Source organism: Symphalangus syndactylus, chromosome 16, assembly GCF_028878055.3.
Source record: "Symphalangus syndactylus isolate Jambi chromosome 16, NHGRI_mSymSyn1-v2.1_pri, whole genome shotgun sequence".
Classification (NCBI taxonomy): Eukaryota; Metazoa; Chordata; class Mammalia; order Primates; family Hylobatidae; genus Symphalangus; species Symphalangus syndactylus.
Window position 1 is genome coordinate 16277368 of NC_072438.2, and position 20729 is coordinate 16298096.

Consider the following 20729-nt stretch of genomic DNA (forward strand, 5'->3'; position numbering starts at 1 on the left):
GGTGAGTTGAATAGTCCAATTTCCAGTGGGGTCCTGCACAGATGGGACATGGCTTAGGAGGAATCCTGGGCTGCAGGCATTCCTTGGCCTGGTGGTCAGATTTGTGGCACTTGTAGCAAGCTCCTGGGGGAGGAGGTTCTGGAGGAATGCCTGGCTGCTGCGGTTCAGGAGTTTGGAAGTTGTTGTGTGCTGGAGATGTGGTTGGGGTTTGTCTCACAGTGGAGGCAAGGAATTGCAACTTTTTTCTATTATTGTACACCTTGAAGGTGAGGTTAATTAAGTCCTGTTGTGGGGTTTGAGGGCCAGATTCTAATTTTTGGAGTTTCATTTAATGTCGGGAGCAGATTGGGTAATAAAATGTATATTGAGAATGAGATGGCCTTTTGACCTTTTAGGGTCTAGGGCTGTAAAGCATCTCAGGGTTGCTGCCGAATGAGCCATGAACTGGGCTGGGTTTTTCACATTTGATGAAAGAGCCTAAATGCTCACTGATTTGGGAGAGGTCTGATAAAGAAAAGGAGCATTAACCTTGACTATGCCTTTAGCTCCAGCCACCTTTTTAACAGTAAATTGCTGGGCAGGTGGGGGAGGGCTAGTCAGGGAACGAAACTGTAAGCTGGACCGGGTGTGAGGAGGGGAGGTGATAAAAGGATTATAGGGTGGAAGAGCAGAGGCTGAGGAAGAATTGGGACCTAGCTCGGCCTGGCGAGGAAGGGAGAGGTCAGATGGGTCTGTAGAAAAGTAAGATTAGAAAGACTCAGCGACGCTTGGGGTTGGGACTGAGGGGACAGGCAGGAGAGAAAGGAAGATTTGGGATGAGTTGCACTGGGCACAGAGACTAGGAAGGGACCAATGTGTAAAAGAATGCCTGGCTGTCAGGCGCCTCAGACCACTTGCCCATTTTACAACAAGAATTATTGAGATTTTGTAGGATGGAAACATTGAAAGTGCCGTTTTCTGGTTATTTGGAACTACCTTCGAGTTTGTATTGGGGTCAAACAGCATTGCAGAAGAAAATAAGGCATTTAGGTCTTAGGTCAGGTGTGAGTTGAAGAGGTTTTAAGTTCCTGAGAACACAGGCTAAGGGAGAAGAAGGAGGAATGGAGGGTGGAAGGTTGCCCATAGTGAAGGAGGCAAACCCAGAAAGAAGAGAGCGTAGAGACACGGAGGGAAGGGGTTTGGGGGTTCTTACCCTCCAGTAAAGCAGGAAAGGGGTCGGGGTGCGGAAATAAGGGATTGGGGCACAGAGATAAGAGGTTGGGGTGTGGAAATAAGAGATTGGGGGTTCTTGCCCCCTAGAAAAGTGGGACTAGCCGCTAAGGGTGAAGGAGAAGGGGTTGAGGGGTACTTGCCCCTCCCCCAGAAAAGCGGGACTTGCCGCTAAGGGTGAAGGACCAAGGCAAGCATCCCTGCATGGTCTGACACCTTTGAAACGTGGGTGAACAATCAGAGAGGTGTCCCTGCAATGATTAAACACCAAGACAAGGCTGCCTTCCCAGTCCACGACCAGCGCCGGAGTTTTGGGTCCACAGATAAAATGTGTCTCCTTTGTCTCTACCAGAAAATGAAAGGAATTGAAATTAAGAGAAGGGAGAGATTGAAGTGTGGTGCCAAGATCGAAAGGAGAAAGAAGTTAGGGGATAGTGAGGGAAGTTGGAGAAGAGAGTAAAAAGAGGCTGTTTACCGGATTTGAAATTGGTGAGTTGTTTCTTGGGCTGGTCGGTCTGAGGACCTGAGGTCGTAGGTGGATCTTTCTCATGGAGCAAAGAGCAGGAGGACAGGGGATTGATCTCCCAAGGGAGGTCCCCTGATCCGAGTCACGGCACCAAATTTCATGCGCGTCCCTGTGAAGAGACCACCAAACAGGGTTTGCGTGAGCAACATGGCTGTTTATTTCACCTGGGTGCAGGTGGGCTGAGTCCAAAAAGAGAGTCAGCGAAGGGAGATGGATTATCATTAGTTCTTATAGGTTTTGGGATAGGCGGTGAAGTTAAAAGCAATGTTTTGCGCGCAGGGGTGGATCTCACAAAGTAGGTTCTCAAGGGTGGGGAGAATTACAAAGAACCTTCTTAAGGGTGGGGGAGATTACAAAGTACATTGATCAGTTAGGGTGGGGCAGGAACAAATCACAATGGTGGAATGTCATCAGTTAAGGCTATTTTTACTTTTGTGGATCTTCAGTTACTTCAGGCCATCTGGGTGTATACGTGCAAGTCACAGGGGATGCGATGGCTTGGCTTGGGCTCAGGGGCCTGACAGAGACCCTTATACCCGCTTCCCACTAGGACCAGGACACTGCACCATCATTCATTTACTCAGCACTTGGAGAGAATCTGTTGTGTGTGTGTTGCAGCCTGGGGGATAGGCCAGCCGAAAGCCAGGCAGTGTCCAGGCTAGTGAGTATCTCACAGTTGTGTAGAGGGGTAAACAATTAGACGAGTTCATCACTCTGTGTTTGCTTTAAACAAACATTTATGGGGTAGCTACTGGATGTTTGCTTTTGTCCTGGGTGCCTGGGTAAAGCACACATGCATGTGCATGACTGCACACTTGCACGCAGGGGCACACGTGCACACACACACACGTGTGCTCCTACCCTGTGGAGCTTAATTCCCTGTGCGGGCCGGGCTAGCGGACACCATGGGGATCTGCTTCAGCAGAGGAGGGCTCTGTCCTTTCAGCCTGGATGTCCAGCTTGTTTCTAGTTTGTTTCATCATTTCCTCATGGCAAGATGGGAACTGTTACCCAAATTCGTCATCTTTTTTATAAATGAAGAAACTGACAGCTAGAGAGGAGAGGTGACTCATTTAAGGTCTTGCAATTAAGGAGTGGGACAGAATTCTTGTCCAATTTACACCTGTGCCTGGCTTCAGGGCAAACTCTGCTATGTGGAGCTTCTTATATATTTCCTTAGAAGCATCTCCAAGGTTCCTGGGGACGTGTATGGGGGCAATAACTTGACGATTTTGTTTTACACTGGGTATTTCCATGTGGTGTTACAGCCGGGTGTGGTTGCTCACGCCTGTAATCCTGGCACTTTGGGAGGCTAAAGTGGAGGATTGTCTGAGCCCAGGAGTTTAAGACAAGTCTTGGCAACATAGTGAGACCCTGACTCCATAAAAAATAGTAATAAGAAGATTTTTAAAATGTAGGGTTATTTTACTATAAAATTGTTGACTATTAAATTAACCTTTAAATTACTGAGTGTCAAATAACACCAATAGTCCAGCAACATGCTTGGCATTTAGCCTGTGGCCTTGTCTCATGCTGACAGCTGCCACATACCCCCTGGTGTGGGGAACCTGGCTTATAAATTCTCAGCTTCTCAAACCCCGTGGCCTTGTCCATATTAGGTCAGGAAAGCCCTGTCCTTGGATGGTCTGGGTTATGGGGGGAGAGGCTGCCAGGGCCCAGGCTCGCTGGCCTGAGACTTTAGACAGCCTAACAGGCTGCCCCGCAGGAAGGCTGGCAGGAGTGGAGCCCTCTCCCGTCAACAGGTGTCAGCTGTCACCCAGGACCTAGGCAGGATGAGGAAGTGGACAAAAGGCTCCACCAGTCCCGTTTTTGAGTCTTTCTCCTCCTCCTGCCTCCCTTGGCAAAGCAAATCCCTGTCCCCGCGGAGAGTTCAGGGAGAGCTTGCTCAGGGCTGCGACTTCAGACACCAGCTCCCCTCTTTCTAGGTCCCCAGAGAGGTGGCCCAGCAGCTGGCCTGTTTCCCACTGGGAATGCGAGGGGCACCCGGGCAGGCCCAGGGCTGACCCACGGCAGGCTCGGGCAGTGGGTGCTCAGCTGGGCTGCAACCGGAAGTGAGGGACCTTTTCCTTCTCTCCGCGCCACCCCCTCCTCCCTGAGCTGTCCTGAACCCTCTGGGTGCTCCAGGACTCCTGGCCTCCGTTTTCTAAGCAGGGATAGGGAAACTCTGGATTCACATCCGTGTGTCAGGAACCCGTTCCCAGGGGAAGTGCGTCTGAGCTGAGGCTTACAGACCCGGGTAGGCAGTAGCGGAGGGGCCCTTGGTAACCTTGGGGAGCAGGGGAATGACCCGCTCTGATTTGGTTTGGGCGCAAGCAAACCCAGGCCTGGCCGCCCGGCGCCCGGGCAGCGCCAGCTCACTCTCCCCCTCCCACGCCCGTCCGGCACCTCCCGGCCCGCCAAGCCCCAGATGCGGGTGTTGGTTCCAGAAAACTTTCCGCGGCGGCTCGCACTGAGCATGCTCGGCGGCGGGGCGGGGCGGGCCTGGGGTCCGGAAGCTCCGGCGACTCGGCGGCACCCTCCGCTTTGGGGTAGCGGGTCCCGGCAGGAGATGGGCCCCTCGCGCTCCCGGGGGTGCGCCACGTGGGTGCTGGCCGGGGGCCTCCTGGCGGTGGCCCTGGCGCTGGGGGGCCGAGGCTGTCTCGCCGCCAGCTCAGGTCCCCGCTGGCGCCCCCTCGGCGCGCAGCCACCCCGGGATCCCCAGGTGGTTCCTGCGTCTGGGCCCGGCCTGAGGACCCCTCCGGGGCGGAGCGGGGCGGGGCCCGAGAGCAGCACGCAGGTAAGGAGGCCCGCCCCCAGGCTCCACTCTGACTCTAGCGGTTTGACTGCATCTACACCGGCGGTGGCAGGGAGGACCCTTAGTATTTCGCAAGGAATGAGGAAGGGAGGGCAGGATCTGAATAGGGTGCCTCGGGGCCCTTAGGTGTATCCTGCTCAGAGCCAGAAAGCTTGGAGGGAAACTGGAGACCTTCCTCGGGGCGTGGCAGCTGCGGGCTTGGACTTCACTAGCGACTCCGGTTCGAATCCTGCTCTCCATTTTACGAGCTTCGACCTAGGGCAGGTCACTCCTGTGCCCCAGTTTCCTGATCGTTGAAACGGGGCCGTCGCGGCGTCCACCCCAGAGGGTGGAAGTGGGTTAGATGAGCTCACGCATGCAGAGCGCCTTGCAGAGGCCAGCACTGGGAAATTGCAGCGGTTGTTAAAAGTGGAGACTCTTGGCTGGACTCTTAGGTGACTGAACTCTCCTGGCTGATGGATTTAGCCAGTTCCTACTTCACCCTGGCCCTCCCTCTGTGGTCCTAAACTCGAAAGGCATGGATAGATCCCTGGCTGTAACCCTAGACTTGACCTGCCCCCACAAAGCTGGTCACCAGTCCTAGTGCCTTTTCCTCCAAATCAGCTCGGATGTCTGCCCCTCCTCCTTCCCCACTGCCACCCCCTGGCTTCAGGTCCCACCACTTCACCTCCAGCCCTTGGTGATGGTTTTCCCACGTCTCCCATCCATTTTCCCCCAGACCTCTGGAGTGGTCTGTCCTGGTAGACATCCTGCCACCCCCATCCCATGCTGGCACTCTTCCCTCCTCCACCTTATTGCCCCTGGCAGCACACCCAGGCTTCTATTCCCAGGACTGCCCTGGCCAGTGGTCTGGCGCATTGATGCTGCCCTGAGGTCCTCCCACCTCTCTCCCAGGGTGGTGGGTCTTGTCCTGCTGTGTTCTCTACCCCAGGACACTTGCGACACTGGCAGAGGTTTAGTCTCTTAAAAGAGGCCCTGCTCCCTTTCTGTCTTTAGGTTTTCACTGGAGAAATGCCATGTCAGTGTCCTGAGCTTTCAAAAGTCCAATGACAGAACATGTTCCCTGGGTCCTTTCACTTGCATCTGCCCTGTGAGGTGGGAGTATCTTGGTTTGCAGGTGACAAAACCAAGGCTCAGGGAGCCTCGTCCCCAGGCCTGTCCTGTGCTCTCTCCCTGGCCCTCAAGTTCAGAGCCTGCGTGCCTGGCCTCACCTGCCTTGCACAAGCTCTTCCTTCTGGGAAGCCAGTGTCAGAAGATCCTGGTGCACACTGAACTGTCAGCCACAGTGGTGTTGAGGGTGGTCCCTGCCAGAAGGGAGGGACGGTGCCTACTGGGAAGAGCCTGAAACCATCTAGGACCATGGTGGGTCTAGAGTACCCCACCCTCAAGGGCTGCCCCTGCCTTTGCAGGAATCTGGGAATGAGCACCTGTGTTCAGGTGCCCTTGGCATCTTGAGCACGTCCCCTGGGCCCTGGCCCTGCCCACGCCCATCCCAGCTGTTCATGGGACCAGCCTTCCTCCATCTCTCTGGGCCTGTCTTGGACAGCCCTTCTGCACACTGTGCAGGAAAGAACTCCAGCCATGTGTGTCCCAGCCTTGGTCACTCCCTCTTGTGGGGCCTGGGGCAAGTCACGCTCAGGGTCTCTGCTTCCTCTTCTAAGCAATGGTGTAAGGGCTGTTTCCAGAGGACAGTTCCCAAAGGCACAGGTTAGTTCTTCCTATTGTAATTATTTGATGCCATCTGTCCATCCATTCATTCAGTATCTATACATATATATTTATTGCACCTTTGCTAAGTCCCATGCTGTGTGCAGGGGGCTGGGAGACCCAATGCCTAATTGCACACAGTGATTGCTGTGAGGAGGAGGGTGGGGAGCCGTGAGAGAGGGTGGAGGAAGGAGGTCATTTAGTCTGGGAGATCAGTCGAGACTTGAAAGATGGGCAGGTTTAGCCAGGGAAAGAATCAGGAGAGAGCATCCCAGGTGGAGGCATCGTCATGGGTGTGGCCCACATGTAGGAGGGGCTTGGCATATTCCAAGTCTCTGGCCCCCGATGCTGGGATATCTCTTGGTGAGAACATTTACCACATTGTTTGGGCTGCTTGTCTGTTTCCTTTGCTGGACTGTGAGTTCCTGTGGGCAGGGATTTTACCTTTTTTAATTTCATCATTTGATGCCCACTGGGAATGCATTTTATTCCCCAGTGGTTCTTAAGGTGGGGCCCAGGGAAACCCTGGGGTCACTGAACTGTTATAGGGGTCCATGGAGTCAGAGCTATTTTCACAGTAATACTGAGATACTGAGATATTACTTACTTTTTCTACTCATTTTCTCACAATTGTGCGATGGGGTTTTCCAAGGCGACAGGAGGTGTGATGTTGCAGCAGATTTAATGTACAAGCAGATTTGAGAATTCAGCTCCTTCCATTAACTCAGACATAGATGAGGTTTGCAAAAATGTAAAAAAATGCCATTCTTCTCACTTTTTTTATTTTAGAAAATAAAACAGTTTTAGTTTATTTAGTTTTCAAAAAATATGCTATTTATGTTAATGTGCAATGGCATTGTTATTCCTATTTAAAATGAATCACTAGACACTTTAAAATATTCTCACCTTTAATTTAAAGAGAGTAAATGTTAATAAATATAATCAGCACAAACAAAAGTTTTTTGGAGTCTTCAATAATTGGAAAATGTGTAAAGGAGTCCCAAGACCAACAAGTCGGAGAAATCAGTGCTCAGTAGCAAGCCTATCTGATGTCCCAAGAATTAGAGATGAAAGAAACCACCCGGCCCCTTTGAAAGATAAGTGTCTATTTCAGAATGGGATCCTTTAATCATTTTCGCCATTTCATTATGCTGATAGTATCATTTTGTTATTTTACTTGAAGTACCACACAACAGTAATTTAGGTTGGTTGTGATGCCAAGTTCAGTGGATTGGGTGTGTCCCAAATTTGTAGAAAAGAACAACAAAAAGTCAGCCAGATATGATGTTAACATTATCTGTTACACTGTGTAATTACCATAGCTTCAAAATTGCAGCCCTGGAATTCCGAGTTAAGGGAACTGTTAGTCAAATAAGCTCACGCCTGTAATCCCAACACTTTGGGAGGCTAAGTCAGGAGGATCACTTGAGGTCAGGAGTTCAAAAGCAGCCTGGGAAACATAGTGAGACCCCCATCTCTACAAAACGTATATATATATATATAGCTGGGTGTAATAGCACATGCCTGTATTCCCAGGTTCTCAGGAGGCTGAGGCAGGAAGATGGCTTGAAACCAGGAGTTCAAGGATGCAGTGAGCTGTGATCTCACCACTGCACTCCAACCTGGATGGCAGAACAAGACCCTCTCTCAAACAACAACAACAAAACAAAACTTCCTGAGAGCTTGGTCAGGAAAGATGGAGATCTTGAGGATATATGTGCTTCACTTGATCTTTAATGGCCAGAGCACCCCAGGACTCAGTGCTGGGTTCTCTTCCTCCCTCTGTCAACACTCATACCTTTGGTGATCTATCCCCTGGCAGCTCCCAAATTTCCATCTCCAGCCAAGACCTTCTCTGAGCTCCACCGTGGATCTGCATGCCTACCTGACATGGCCCGTGGAGGCTCACAGGCACTCCACAACTCATGCACCAAGGCAGAACCTAAATCCTGCCCCTTGCCTCCCTTCCTGCTAGTGGTGCCTCTGTCTTTCTTCTTGCTGGACCCAAAGGCCTTGGCACCCTCCTCCCCTCCTCCCTCTCCCCAAGCCCCACATTTAGTCAGCACATCGCATGGGTTTTATTTTCAAAACACACCCACAATCAACACAGTTTTCCCTGTCTTTACAAACACCATCTTCATCTGAATTGCCACCTTCTCTCTGGGATTATTGTGGAGCCGCCTGACTGACCTCCTTGCGTCTCCCCTTGAGTACTTCTCTGTTCTCAACTGAGCAGCCAGAGTGTCCCATTTATAATGGCTATTATGCCACTCATCACGGAGTAGCTTACGGTGGTTTCCCATTGTCCCCAGAGCAGAAACCACTCACTCGCTCTGCTCAGGCACCCTGGCCTCCTTGTGTTCCTTCAACACCCTGGGTGTGTTCCCACCTCAGGGCCCTTGCATGTATCTTTCCTCTGCCTGAACGAATGCTCCTCCCCCTGATACCCTGACAGCCACTCTGTCACCCCAGTAAGGCCTTTCAACATCACCCCATTTAAAATGGCAACCCCCATTACTCTCTGCCCCTCTTTCCTTCTTTATTTTGCTCCACTGTTCTTATCACCTTCTAATATATTATATATGGTATGTTACTGTTTTGTTTGTATAATATATATATAGTATACTATGATTTTGCTTGTAATTTTCCTAAATAGTGTTTTGAGAGTAGAGCTTTTGATGTCTTGTTTGGCAGTGTATCCTCATTTTCAAAATAGCACATAGTAGGTGATCAAAAGTATTTGTTGAATGAATGAATGCAAGTGAAGTAACTGAGGTTGGCAGGAAGTGGTGAGGCAGTGGCTGAGGGATTGGAACCTGGGCTGAGAGTCTAGAAATGTGAGTTCTGACCTCAGCTCTACTGTTTACTAGCTGTGGACACTTGAGCATTTCATGTGTCAATTTATAAATATTTGTTAGGTACTCTTGATGCTTCTGTGCAACTCCTGGGGATATAGCACTCAATGTGTCTGAGTCTCTATTCTCCTGAAGTTGGTGCTCGGTCCAGCTTTGAGACTCACATTCCTCATCTACAAAGTGGCGATTTTATAGTTACTTCTTGGCATTATCAGAGATGATGATGTTGGTGATGATAAGAACAGTAACAAGAGCAGTGATAATAATAGTTTCAATGATATGCAGTAAGTCCTCAGGGAACATCAATAGGTTCTTGGATACTTTGACTTTAAGCAAAAAGAGGCACCATGTGCTGTAAGAACTTAGCTCTTGTCTTTATTAACTAGCCTATGGTAAAATTGGTTTTGCTATACAGTATGCCATTTGGCTTGAAGTCACAGTTTCCATGAACCTATCGACGATGTTAAGTAAGGACTTACTGAATGGCAATACATAATAATATGTGGTAATAATAGCAATAATAACAATTGTATATTTGCTGTGTATTTACTCTGTGTTGGGCACTATGCTAAGCTTTACATTTATTTTCTGGTTTAATCTTTTAAAATTCCTTATGAAGAAGGTATAATATACCCATTTTACAGATGAGGAAACTGAGGCCGCAGTGATTCTGGGTGAGGTGAAGATGCCCGCCCAGACTTGCCTAACCCAAAGCACTTGTTGTCAGTGTCTAGGCTCTACAAGAAAGTGCTTCGTAAACCTGAACACAAGATTTCTGTGCTAATTTATCATCCCTTTCTTCTTACAAAGGGAGAACTAAGAGGCAATTACAACCATTTCCCAGATGGTCTAAAAGGGCACTGTCCACTACAGTAGCCATGTATGGCTAAACTTAAACATTTCACATGCTCAAATGACCCCGTCTGGCTAGTGGCTACCATATTGGACAGCTCAAATTCTAGACCATTTTCATCAATGCGGACCGTTCTACTGGAAGCTGATTGGAAGGGGAGGAGGCAGTGGAGGGGGGAGTAGAGACCAGGACTCTGGGCCATTCATTCACAATGGCTATTGAGGGCCTTCTAGGTGCCAGGCTCTGTCCTAAATGCTTGAGATACAACAGGACAAGGCAGACCAAGACCTGCCCCAGCTCTTGAGGAACCTGCATTCTTGGAGCAGGAAAAAGGCAGGAATCATGTTACTATGCGGTGTGTCCACTGGTGGTTGGGGCTGTAGAGATGCACACAGTGGGCAGAGTGGTCTGAGAGATGAGGGGCACTCGTGATATGGACAGGATGGGCAGGGAAGGTGCTTCAAGGAGGTGACAGCTGAGCAGATCCCCGAATGGAGTGAGGGATGGGCAAGGCCGTGTTTCTGGCCAGGACTCCGACAGTTGTTCCTAGTAAGATGGGACACTGTGGATGGGCTTTGAGCAAGAAAGTGACCCACTCTCATGTTTCCTGTCCAAGCACCCCCGTGGCAGGGGTGAGAATAGATGGTAGGCAGATGTGTGCGCAGGAAAGTGGCGAGCAGGCAGGCAGGAGGCCAGGGGGCCATGGAGGGGAGCTGGACTGGGGAGGTAATGGTGGGCTACTGAGAGGTTGCTGGATTGTGGATGTTTTTTCAAGGTAGAGCCAGTGGGGTTTACTGGGATTGGTTCTGGGTTGAGAGAGAGAAAGAGAATATTCAAGGACAAATCCAAGGATTTTGGCCTGAGCAAATAGGAGAAAGGAGATGCCACTGGTTAATGTGCAGCAGCCTCAGGTTGGAAATCACTGCTGTTGAGTTCGACTGTCTCTTAGGCATTCAAGTCTGGATTTGGGGGGAGAAATCTGAACTAGAGATTTACATGGGGGAATATTTGGTGTATAAATGACCTTTAACATCTGAGGGCCTGGATGAGCTCACCTCAGGAGGAACTCTCGACTGGAGAGAGTGCCCTGGAACAACCCCAGGACTTTTGAGTAGGAAGAGGAAAGGATCCAGGCCGGGCGCGGTGGCTCACGCCTGTAATCCCAGCACTTTGGAAGGCCGAGGCGGGTGGATCACGAGGTCAGGAGATCAAGACTATCCTGGGTAACATGGTGAAACGCTGTCTCTACTAAAAATGCAAAAAAATTAGCCGGGCCTAGTGGCGGGCGCCTGTAGTCCCAGCTACTCCGGAGGCTGAGGCAGGAGAATGGCGTGAACCCGGGAGGCGGGGCTTGCAGTGAGCGGACATCATGGCACTGCACTCTGTCGCCTGGGTGACAGAGCGAGACTCCGTCTCAAAAAAAAACCAAAAAACAAAGGAAGAGGAAAGGATCCAACAGAGGAGGTGGAGAAAATGTGGCCCCTGTAAAAGGGAACCAGGACTGTGATCCAAAGGTCAAGGGTGGAGAGCATTTCAGGAAGGGAGAAAGGGCTCACCATGGTCAGTAGAATAATGGCTCCCAAAGATGCCCACGTCTAGAACCTTGAAACCTGTGGATATGTTAGGTTTCATGGCCATGGGAGTTGACATTATACAAGGAATTCAGGTTGCTGATCAACTGATCTTAAGGAATATATTCAGGATTATCTGATGATTCCAATGTAATCATCAGGGTCCTTAAAAGTGGAAGAAGCAGGCAGAGGAGAGAGTCAGAAGGAGATGTTGGAAGAAGGTCAGAGAGATGCAACGTGAGAAGGACTCAGCTACTGCTGGCTTTGACGATGGAGAAAGGGGCCATGAACTTAAGGAACGCAGCAGTCTCTGAAAGCTGGAAAAGGAGAGGAAATGGGTTCTCCCCTGGAGCCTCCAGAAAAGAGCACAGCCCTGCCAATACTGTGACTTCAGTCCATTGAGACCTATGTCAGACTTCTGACCTCTAGAACTATCAGAGAATAAATGTGTATTGTTTTAAGCCACTACATTTGCAATAATTTGTACAGCAGCCACGGGAAGCTGGAATAAGCACATACCCAATGCTGCTGGTAAGTGTGTGCGATGAGGAGGACTGGTCATTAAGTGGAACCTTGGAGTGGCTGTAGTGACCTCAACAGGAGCTGTGTCAGCTTGGAGAGAGGGATGACAGGGAGGGGCAGGCTGGCTATTGGAAGGTGCTATGGGCTGCACCTAGCATGGTGCTTGTGGGAGCAGTTGCCCAGAGTGGCCAGAGTCCCCAGAGAGGCACCTCCCCAGGCTGGGGACTGCGGTGAGGACAAGAATCAGAGATGCCCAGAAACCAGCGAGACTGCCCTGGGAGGCCTGGCCCAGGGTTCTCATGGAGGTCAGCCTGGGTCCTTTGCTCCCTGGGAACCTGCCTCTTCTTCCTGAGTGGCAATGTCCACTGGTAAGGAGAGCTTTGTCCCTGGGCGAGGTCAGGGGCCAGGTCTGCTTTGCCTGACATGTGATCCCTAGCACAGTGCCTAACAAACAGCAGGTGCTGGTTGAAAGAATGGATAGAAAGTTCCAGGGGACAGAGGTTGTACAAACATACATTTGTGTGGAGTTCAGTGCACCATCCAATGGATGCTTTGCCATCCATTGGCAAATGTTCATATGAGAGACCACATGGATGTATTTGTTCTTAAGTAATACACTGTAATTTTTAGAACAGTTTTAGATTTACAGAAAAATCGAACACATAGCGCAGAAAGTTCACATATACCTCCTCCGCCCACACACATACATAGTTTCCCCTATTATTATTTCTTTATTTTTATTTTTATTTTTTTTTGAGACGGAGTGTCGCTCTGTCACCCATACTGGAGTGCAGTGGCGCAATCTCCACTCACTGCAACCTCTGCCTCCTGGGTTCAAGTGATTCTCCTGCTTCAGCCTCCCAAGTAGCTGGGATTCAGGTGCCCACCACCATGCCCAGCTAATTTTTGTATTTTTAGTAGAGGGAGGTTTTCACCATGTGGGCCAGACTGGTCTCGAACTCCTGACTTCAAGTGATCAGCCCACCTCGACCTCCCAAAGTGCTGGGATTACAGGCGTGAGCCACTGTACCCACCCTATTATTTATTATTAATATTTATTATTTATTTTTTTCAGAGAGGGTCTCACTTTGTCTTCCAGGCTGGAGTGCAGTGGCATGATCATAGCCCACTGCAGCCTCGACCTCCTGGGCTCCAAGTAATTCCTTCTGCCTCAGCCTCCCAAGTAGCTGGGAATACAGGCATGTGCCACTACACCTGGCTAATTTTCTTTCTTTCTTTTTTTTTTTTTTTTTTTTGTAGAGATGGAATCTCCCTATGTTGTCCTTTCCAAGGCTGCCTAATATTCTATTTTATGGATGGACTGCATTTAGCTTATCCATTCATCCACTGATGGACGTTTGGCTTGCTTCCACTTTTGGCTGTTGTGAATAATGCTGCTGTGAACACAGATGTGCAAATACCTCTTCAAGACCCTGCTTTCAGTTATTTTGCATATATGTCCTGAAGTGGAATTCTGAATCATGCTGCTTTATTCTTTTTAATAGCTGCCTGGTACTCCATAGAATGTTTGTACCATAATTTACTATTTTAAATAGAATTCTTTATGCTGTCCATAACATAACATAAGCTCCGTGTGAACAAACTGAAGCCAAATGTTTGGCTCCATCAATGGGGAATGCTGGGGTGTGTTTGGTAGAAGGCTGTCTGGATTGAACTGCACCCGTTTTCCCTCTTCCCACACCTCTTGCCTGTCTCTGCCTCTGTCTCTGCAATTTCCATCATTTCCTCTGTGTCCCTCCATGAGTCTCCATCTCTGTGGGTGGGCCTCCTCCACGCCTTTGGGGGAAAATCAGCCTCCAGCCCAGCTGGGCTTACGTCACACCAGCAGAACTGCCCAAGCCAGGGTCCTGGAGGCCTGTAAGGACTGAGTCTGAAACACACAGACAGTGGCCACAACAGTTGTCCCATCGATCCTGTCCCATCTCAAGCTTTCTGTGGCATCTGGCCCGCGTGAGAGCCACGTGAACAGTAGCCACATGGACTAGTCATCAGAACTGGACCCAAAGCCAGGCCTGAGCATCCCGCTCAGCTCACACACACATCTTTCTCCTTCTGTTACACAGAAACCAGCCATTGCGTGCAGGGTGAGCACACGTGCTGGGCCAGGCTGCTGGCGTGCCAGGCTCTGGAGTGAGTTATCTCATTACCGTAGACTGGGGATAGTGCTGTAAAATGAGTATAATGCTTCATGCGTTTCTATAGGGACTACTTGTACAGTTCACTCGGTGCATATAGCGTAAGCACTGGCACATGGAGAAGGTTCCATCGGGGAGAGCTTTTATTATTATTCAGTAGAGAGGTCTGAGTCTTTCTAGAGCCCAGTGATTCACAAAGGTAAATTGGAAGGGTTTCGCCAGGCTCAGTTTAGACCAATTTTCATCACCAATGAGGCCGAGCAGACTCGGAGGAGGCTTTGAGGTCACTTTTCAGAAGAGGGATCTGAGGCTCAGAGAGGCTGAGAGACTTAGCCAAGGACACACAGTGAATAAATGGTTCCAGCTAGAGTCCAGTTCTCTCCACGCCTCATCTAGTGTCTTATTTACCACCCTGGAAACTTGCAGGATCTTGGGAATTCGCAGGCTGTTGGTTTACCCAGGGTCCAAAGAGTTGATGGAGGGCAGGGCTGAGGTTTGAACCCAGGTCTGTCTAATGATAATACATTTCAATCACATGGTGCGGCCTCCCTTGACAGCTCCCAGAAATGCATTCATGAGGGTGCTGATTCTTTCCCTGGGTAAGAGAAGGGAATTCTTTACTCAGAAGCTGCTGGGGATGGCTGACTTAGAAAAGTTTACTTCACACTTCTGGATGAAAGTGCAGGTCCTTGGCCGGACGTGGTGGCTCACACCTGTAATCCCAGCACTTTGGGAGGCTGAGGCAGATGGATCACGAGGTCAGGAGATCGAGACCATCCTGGCTAATACGGTGAAACCCCGTCTCTACTAAAAGTACAAAAAAATTAGCCAGGCGTGGTGGCGGGCGCCTGTAGTCCCAGCTACATGGGAGGCTGAGGCAGGAGAATGGCGTGAACCTAGGAGGCGGAGCTTGTAGTGAGCCGAGATTGCGCCACTGCACTGCAGCCTGCGTGACAGAGCGAGACTCTGTCTAAAGAAAAAAAAACAAAAAACTGCATGTCCTCTCCATGTGAGCCATTTACAAAGATTATTTAGTACCACTTCTCACAAGTATGTGTTCCATTAATGACTTTGTGTCTTTTGAATTTTTTAGGACTTGCCCTGTATGATTTGGCCCAAAGTGGAATGCTGTCACTTTAAGACTGCAGGTGAGTTTTTCTTCTGGTTGTTCCCCTGTTTTGAGCATGAAAAAACCAGAAGCCTGAAGCCCTCCTTCCTCCAGCTCCCTCACACTCTGCTGATCCTTCCAGCACCTCTCTACTTTGGGCAAGTAGATCATTCCCTGACCTTACAGAACTAGGGCAGTGTGCCTCCACCTCAAAGCTGGCTGAAGCGTTAGTGCACAGTGGAACCTGGGGTGAGGTAGGCCCTTTTTGATATCCCCTGAAGGCATTTGGTGAATGAAACAGAATGTGCGGATTAACTGGGTGTATCCGTTTCCTGTGGCTTCCCTAACAAATGTTCACAAACAGTGGCTTCAACCACACACATTTATTCTCTTACAGTACTGGAAAGCAGAAGTCCAACATCAGTTTCACTGGACAAAGTCAAGGTGTCTGTCTGGTCCGTCTGGAGGTTCCAGAAGCGAACCCATTTCCTCTCCTTTTCCAGCATCTATGGCCACATTGCCTGCATTCCTTAGGGCTGGATTAGGGATACTGCCTTCCTCCATTTTGGAAGCTATCAGCATGGCATTGTGCCTCAGTAGTTACTTGGCCTTCTTCTCTTCTGTCTTTCAAATCTCTGTCTCCTTCTTATAAGGACATCTGGGAAGACATTTAGGGCCCACTAGGATAATCCAGGCAATCTCCCCATCTCGAGGCCCTTCATCGAATCACATCTACAAAGTGTCTGTGACCCTAAGATAACAATCACAGCTTCATGGGGTTAGGACCTGGCTATCTTTGTGGACCTTTATTCAGCTTGCCACACTCAGTGGTCAAAATTCAACTGACACTCATTTCATTAAGAGGAATTGATTGGCATCTGTAACTGAAACGCGCAGGCCCTGGCACTGCTGGACCCGGGAGCACAAAGTTCTCAATGCTCCTACGGCTCTGCCTTTCTCCTTCCCTCTCAGCCGCCCTGCCTCTGGTGAGCATCTTTTGCAGGCAGGTCCGTCCTTTCCCCATGACGAGAAAGATGCCACGGGCAGTCCCCAGCTCCTGAGCCTCATGGCTGGCACCTGCAGCACAGACTTCCCAGTGGCTATGACAGTTCCAGTGCAGACCCCTGGGCTCAGTGTGGGTCCCCAGCCTGTCCCTGAACCTATCCCTGGGGCCACTGGCTGGGGTTTTCTGGGTTCTGTGCCTAACTCTGGTGTCCTGGGGAATGGGATGGGCTGGGATTCGGGTGGGCCCCACTTAGCTCTGTAGACTGAGCGGGATTCTTGCTGAATAGAGGAGGGTTCCTCTCTGAAGGGAGGGATCATCTTGGAGTCTTCATTAAAGCTGAGGACCAGGAGAGCCAGAGAGGCATAAATGGGTGCACCAGAGATGGAGCGCTTAAGGGTAAGGTATGGCCTTAAGATTTTATGTCCTGCATGCTTGCTGCACAAGCATTTGTGCCCTGGCCCAAGGTGCTGTGCTGGGGTCCGGAGATGGATTTCCAGTCTCACTTGCACCCATGCGCTCTACTCAGACATTCCTGATGGCTCTGAATCAGCCGCTGACCTGGTGGAACACTCACTTGTTTCCATGGCGAGGGCCATCAATTCCCCGAGGCTTGATGCAATAGGAGCCCTTATCCCATCCCACCCCGAGGAACTGAATCACCCCCAGATACAACCCAAGGAAGGAAAAAAATACTGTAATTTAATCTAGGACCCAGTTCCACAACTTTTTTATCAAATTTTACTTTTTTTTCCTGCATGTATTTTGAAATTCTACAGAAAGTTTCAAAAGCACTTGTAGTCTTTACCATCAATATGCTGGGTAAGAAAGACTGAAAAGTACCTCTTATTTTCAGTCAAATTAGTTTGTATTTGAATAGAAGACAAATGTTGAAGAAGGCGCAATGCCACCATCCAGGTCATTTCAAAACTAAAATTGCTGACTTGAAGCATTGGATACATCTAAGCACTTTCATGTGCAGTGTGGCATTTGATTGGCTGCTCAGACAACAGCCCTGTCTGATTGGTATCTTAACCACACTCCCAGGTGAGGGGAACTGAGGCCCAGACAACTCAGCTGACTTGTGCAAGGTCCCACAGCTGATCAGCACCTGGGCCACATCCACTGAAGAGGGACCCGACAGCCCAGCCAGGACCTTTTAAGTGACATTCCTGTGCTTTACACACAATGCTCATGAACTTTCCAAATGTATTGACACAGAGAAAAATCTAAGGGAGTCATTTCTCTTTTTTTTTTTTTTTTTTTTTGAGACAGATTCTTGCTCTGTCGCCAAGCTGGAGTGCAGCAGCATGATATCGGCTCATTGCAACCTCCACCTCCCGGGTTCAAGCGATTCCCCTGCCTCACCCTCCTGAATAGCTGGGACAACAGGCATGCGCCACCACGCCAGGCTAATTTTTTGTATTTTAGTAGAGACAGGGTTTCACCATGTTGGCCAGGATAGTCTCGATCTTTTGACTTCATGTTCTGCCCACCTCGGCCTCCCAAAGTGCTAGGATTACGCGCGTGAGCCGCCACGCCCGGCCCGGGAGTCATTTCCTATTGGAGGGCTCAGCAGGCATTTGTGTCTGGCCATGCACACATCCTCTTTAGGATGGTGGTTGGTGGTGTTCACTGAGGGCTTACTCTGCAGTAGGCAGGTGCCCAGAAGGACCTAGTGAGGTGAGACCTATGCTGTTTGCCTTAGAATTAAGCAAACCGAGGTATAGAGAGGTTAGAGGTTATGCCCAAGGACTCACAGCTGGAGGGGCAGAGCCAGGACTCGAGCCCAGGACTGTCTAATGTCATGTGTGCAAGAATCACCCCAGGCACCGTTCTTGCCCAGCGGTTCTGATTCCTAGTGGGGCCGCCCAACCCAGGTAAGGAGATGAGGCTTTGAAAAATGCTCTTAAGTTCTGTAGCGTCCCAGTGAGCATGTCTCATTTTCCTGGCAAAGAGATGATATCATTCATTCATTCATTTACTTACCCAGCAAACATCTTCCAGGTGCCTTCCATGTACCCTGTAGTCTGTTATTAGAGGTTAAGCTCTATGTCTTACTGTCTTTCCACATTATATAAGATGTGCGTGTTGCTCTTTTGCAGTGGAAGCACCACTTGGAATGAAATTGGACAAGAAAAGGGAAGTCTTTATCTCACTCTCAACTTCTGCAGCCTCTAGTGGACCATGGGCTCATTCCTTATTTGCTTTTATACCCTCCTGGCCTAAGAAGAACTTATTTAAAAGAGAGTCTCCTATGACACACCACCTGGTAAGTAGTAAGTTCAATACTTTAACACAAATACCAGAAGTTGGAAAGAAACCAATTTTGGGCTATGTATAAAATGGCACAAGCTTTTGTTGCTTAAAAAAACCCTATTCCTCATCTTTCACTAAATATAGTTATCATTGGGGAGCAAATCCATTTATTTTTCCAAGGTGCTGTTTCTGCTACACAACATACAGTATTTAGATGGAGAGGAGGTTTGACTCAGCATTAGGCTGCCTCATCTGGTGTTTCTGAAGCAGGGATTGGATTGTGCTTTAACCAGACGGAGTGACTCCCAGCTATTAAAGATGACTGTGCCCATAAGAGCAGTGAGCATTTCACAAGCATTTACTATGGGCTGGGCACTGGGTTTAGCACTTTCTATGTATAATCTCACTTGAGCCTCATTATGAGTTTCTTTTTTTTTTTGAAACAGAGTCTCACTCTGTCGCCCAGGCTAGAGTGCAGTGGCGCAATCTCGGCTCACTGCAAGCTCCGCCTCCCGTGTTCACGCCATTCTCCTGCCTCAGCCTCTCCGAGTAGCTGGGACTACAGGCGCCCGCCACCACGCCCGGCTAATTTTTTTTTTTGTATTTTTAGTAGAGATGGGGTTTCACCGTGGTCTCGATCTCCTGACCTCGTGATCTGCCCGCCTTGGCCTCCCAAAGTGCTGGGATTACAAGTGTGAGCCACCGCGTCCGGCCGAGTTTCTTAAACAGTAATATTTTTATTCTCATTTTACAGATGGGAAATTGAGGATGAGACAGATTAAGAAACTAGTTCCATGTCCCACAGGTAGAAGTGGCAGAGCTCCATACTCTTGCTGTGTTTTCTGTCCTGTTTTATGTAACGTGGATTCAGTGACTTAACGTGGTATGAGAACCGTTGAGCTTGGCCAATGAGCTACGATGGCCAAGGGCCCTTTTTTGGGCTCCCTGCTAAGTAGTGATGTTAATTTCCTGGGGCTGCTGTAACAAGTGACCACAAACAGCATGGCTGAAAACAACAGGAATGTATTTTCTCGCTGCTGGGGAGGTTAGAAGTCTGGAAGCAAGGTGCTGGCGGGGCCACGCTCCCTCTGCAGGCTCTAGGGGAGCATCCTCCTCCCTCTTCCAGCTTCTGGTGGCTCCAGGCCTTCCTTGGCTGTGGCTGGATCGCTAGACTCTTTCCCTCCATCTGTTCTTGGCCTCCTCTGTGTCTGTGTCTTCTCCATGTACCACTTATAAGGACACTTGTCATTGGATGTCAGCCCCACCTGGATAGTCCAGGATGATCTCTTGAGAGCCTTAGTTTAATTACATCTTCAGAGACCTCTTTCCCAAGGAAGGACACATGCACAGGTTCTGGGGATCAGAACACGGACATGCCCTTTGGGGGCCATCTCTGAACCCGCTACAGTACTCATTGTTCTTTCCAGTCCTCTCCAGTTGCAGGTAACTCGTCACCTCACCAGGCAGCACCCTCCATACTCAGTCATCTCTTCTGTGTTTATTTGCACCACAAGCTGTATTTATTAGTTATTGTTTACAAGATGCTATATGAAGGTCAGAAGAAGAGAAAGCCAGGTCCGTGCTCGAGGGCTTTGGCAAATTCTCTTAGGGTCCTAGCACGTTAAAAAGGCATTAGGGTGGGTGTGGTGGATGGAAGCTCAACTGAATCAGAGGCCTGGGGCAGGCTGATGCTGTTGCATATTGTCCCTGTGTTCTTTGGAAAATGGCATTTTTGTTAATTTTCTTTTTTTTTATTATTATACTTTAGGTTTTAGGGTACATGTGCACAATGTGCAGGTTTGTCACATATGCATACGTGTGCCATGTTGGTGTGCTGCACCCATTAACTCGTCATTTAGCATTAGGTGTATCTCCTAATGCTGTCCCTCCCCGTCCCCCCACCCCACAACAGTCCCCAGAGTGTGATGTTCCCCTTCCTGTGTCCATGAGTTCTCATTGTTCAGCTCCCACCTATGAGTGAGAACATGCGGTGTTTGGTTTTTTGTCCTTGTGATAGTTTACTGAGAATGATGGTTTCCAGTTTCATCCATGTCCCTACAAAGGACATGAACTCATCATTTGTTATGGCTGCATAGTATTCCATGGTGTATATGTGCCACATTTTCTTAATCCAGTCTATTGTTG

General features: G+C 49.4%; 1 protein-coding gene across 6 annotated transcripts in view; it reads left to right on the top strand.

Moving 5' to 3' along the window:
- The first annotated feature begins 4230 nt into the window (after positions 1–4230).
- EVC2 (EvC ciliary complex subunit 2) overlaps positions 4231–20729 on the top strand; it is a 145887-nt gene continuing 129388 nt past the window's right edge. For 4 of the 6 annotated variants that reach the window (XM_063619377.1, XM_063619378.1, XM_063619379.1 and 1 more), the window contains exons 1-3: positions 4267–4532; positions 15308–15362; positions 18431–18597. In XM_063619377.1, the coding sequence (XP_063475447.1) occupies positions 4305–4532; positions 15308–15362; positions 18431–18597 (450 nt within the window). In that variant the 5' untranslated portion in view covers positions 4267–4304. Of the gene's footprint in view, positions 4533–15307; positions 15363–18430; positions 18598–20729 lie in introns of all 6 variants that reach the window. The other 2 variants (XM_063619376.1, XM_055245654.2) reach the window with 1 other exon arrangement.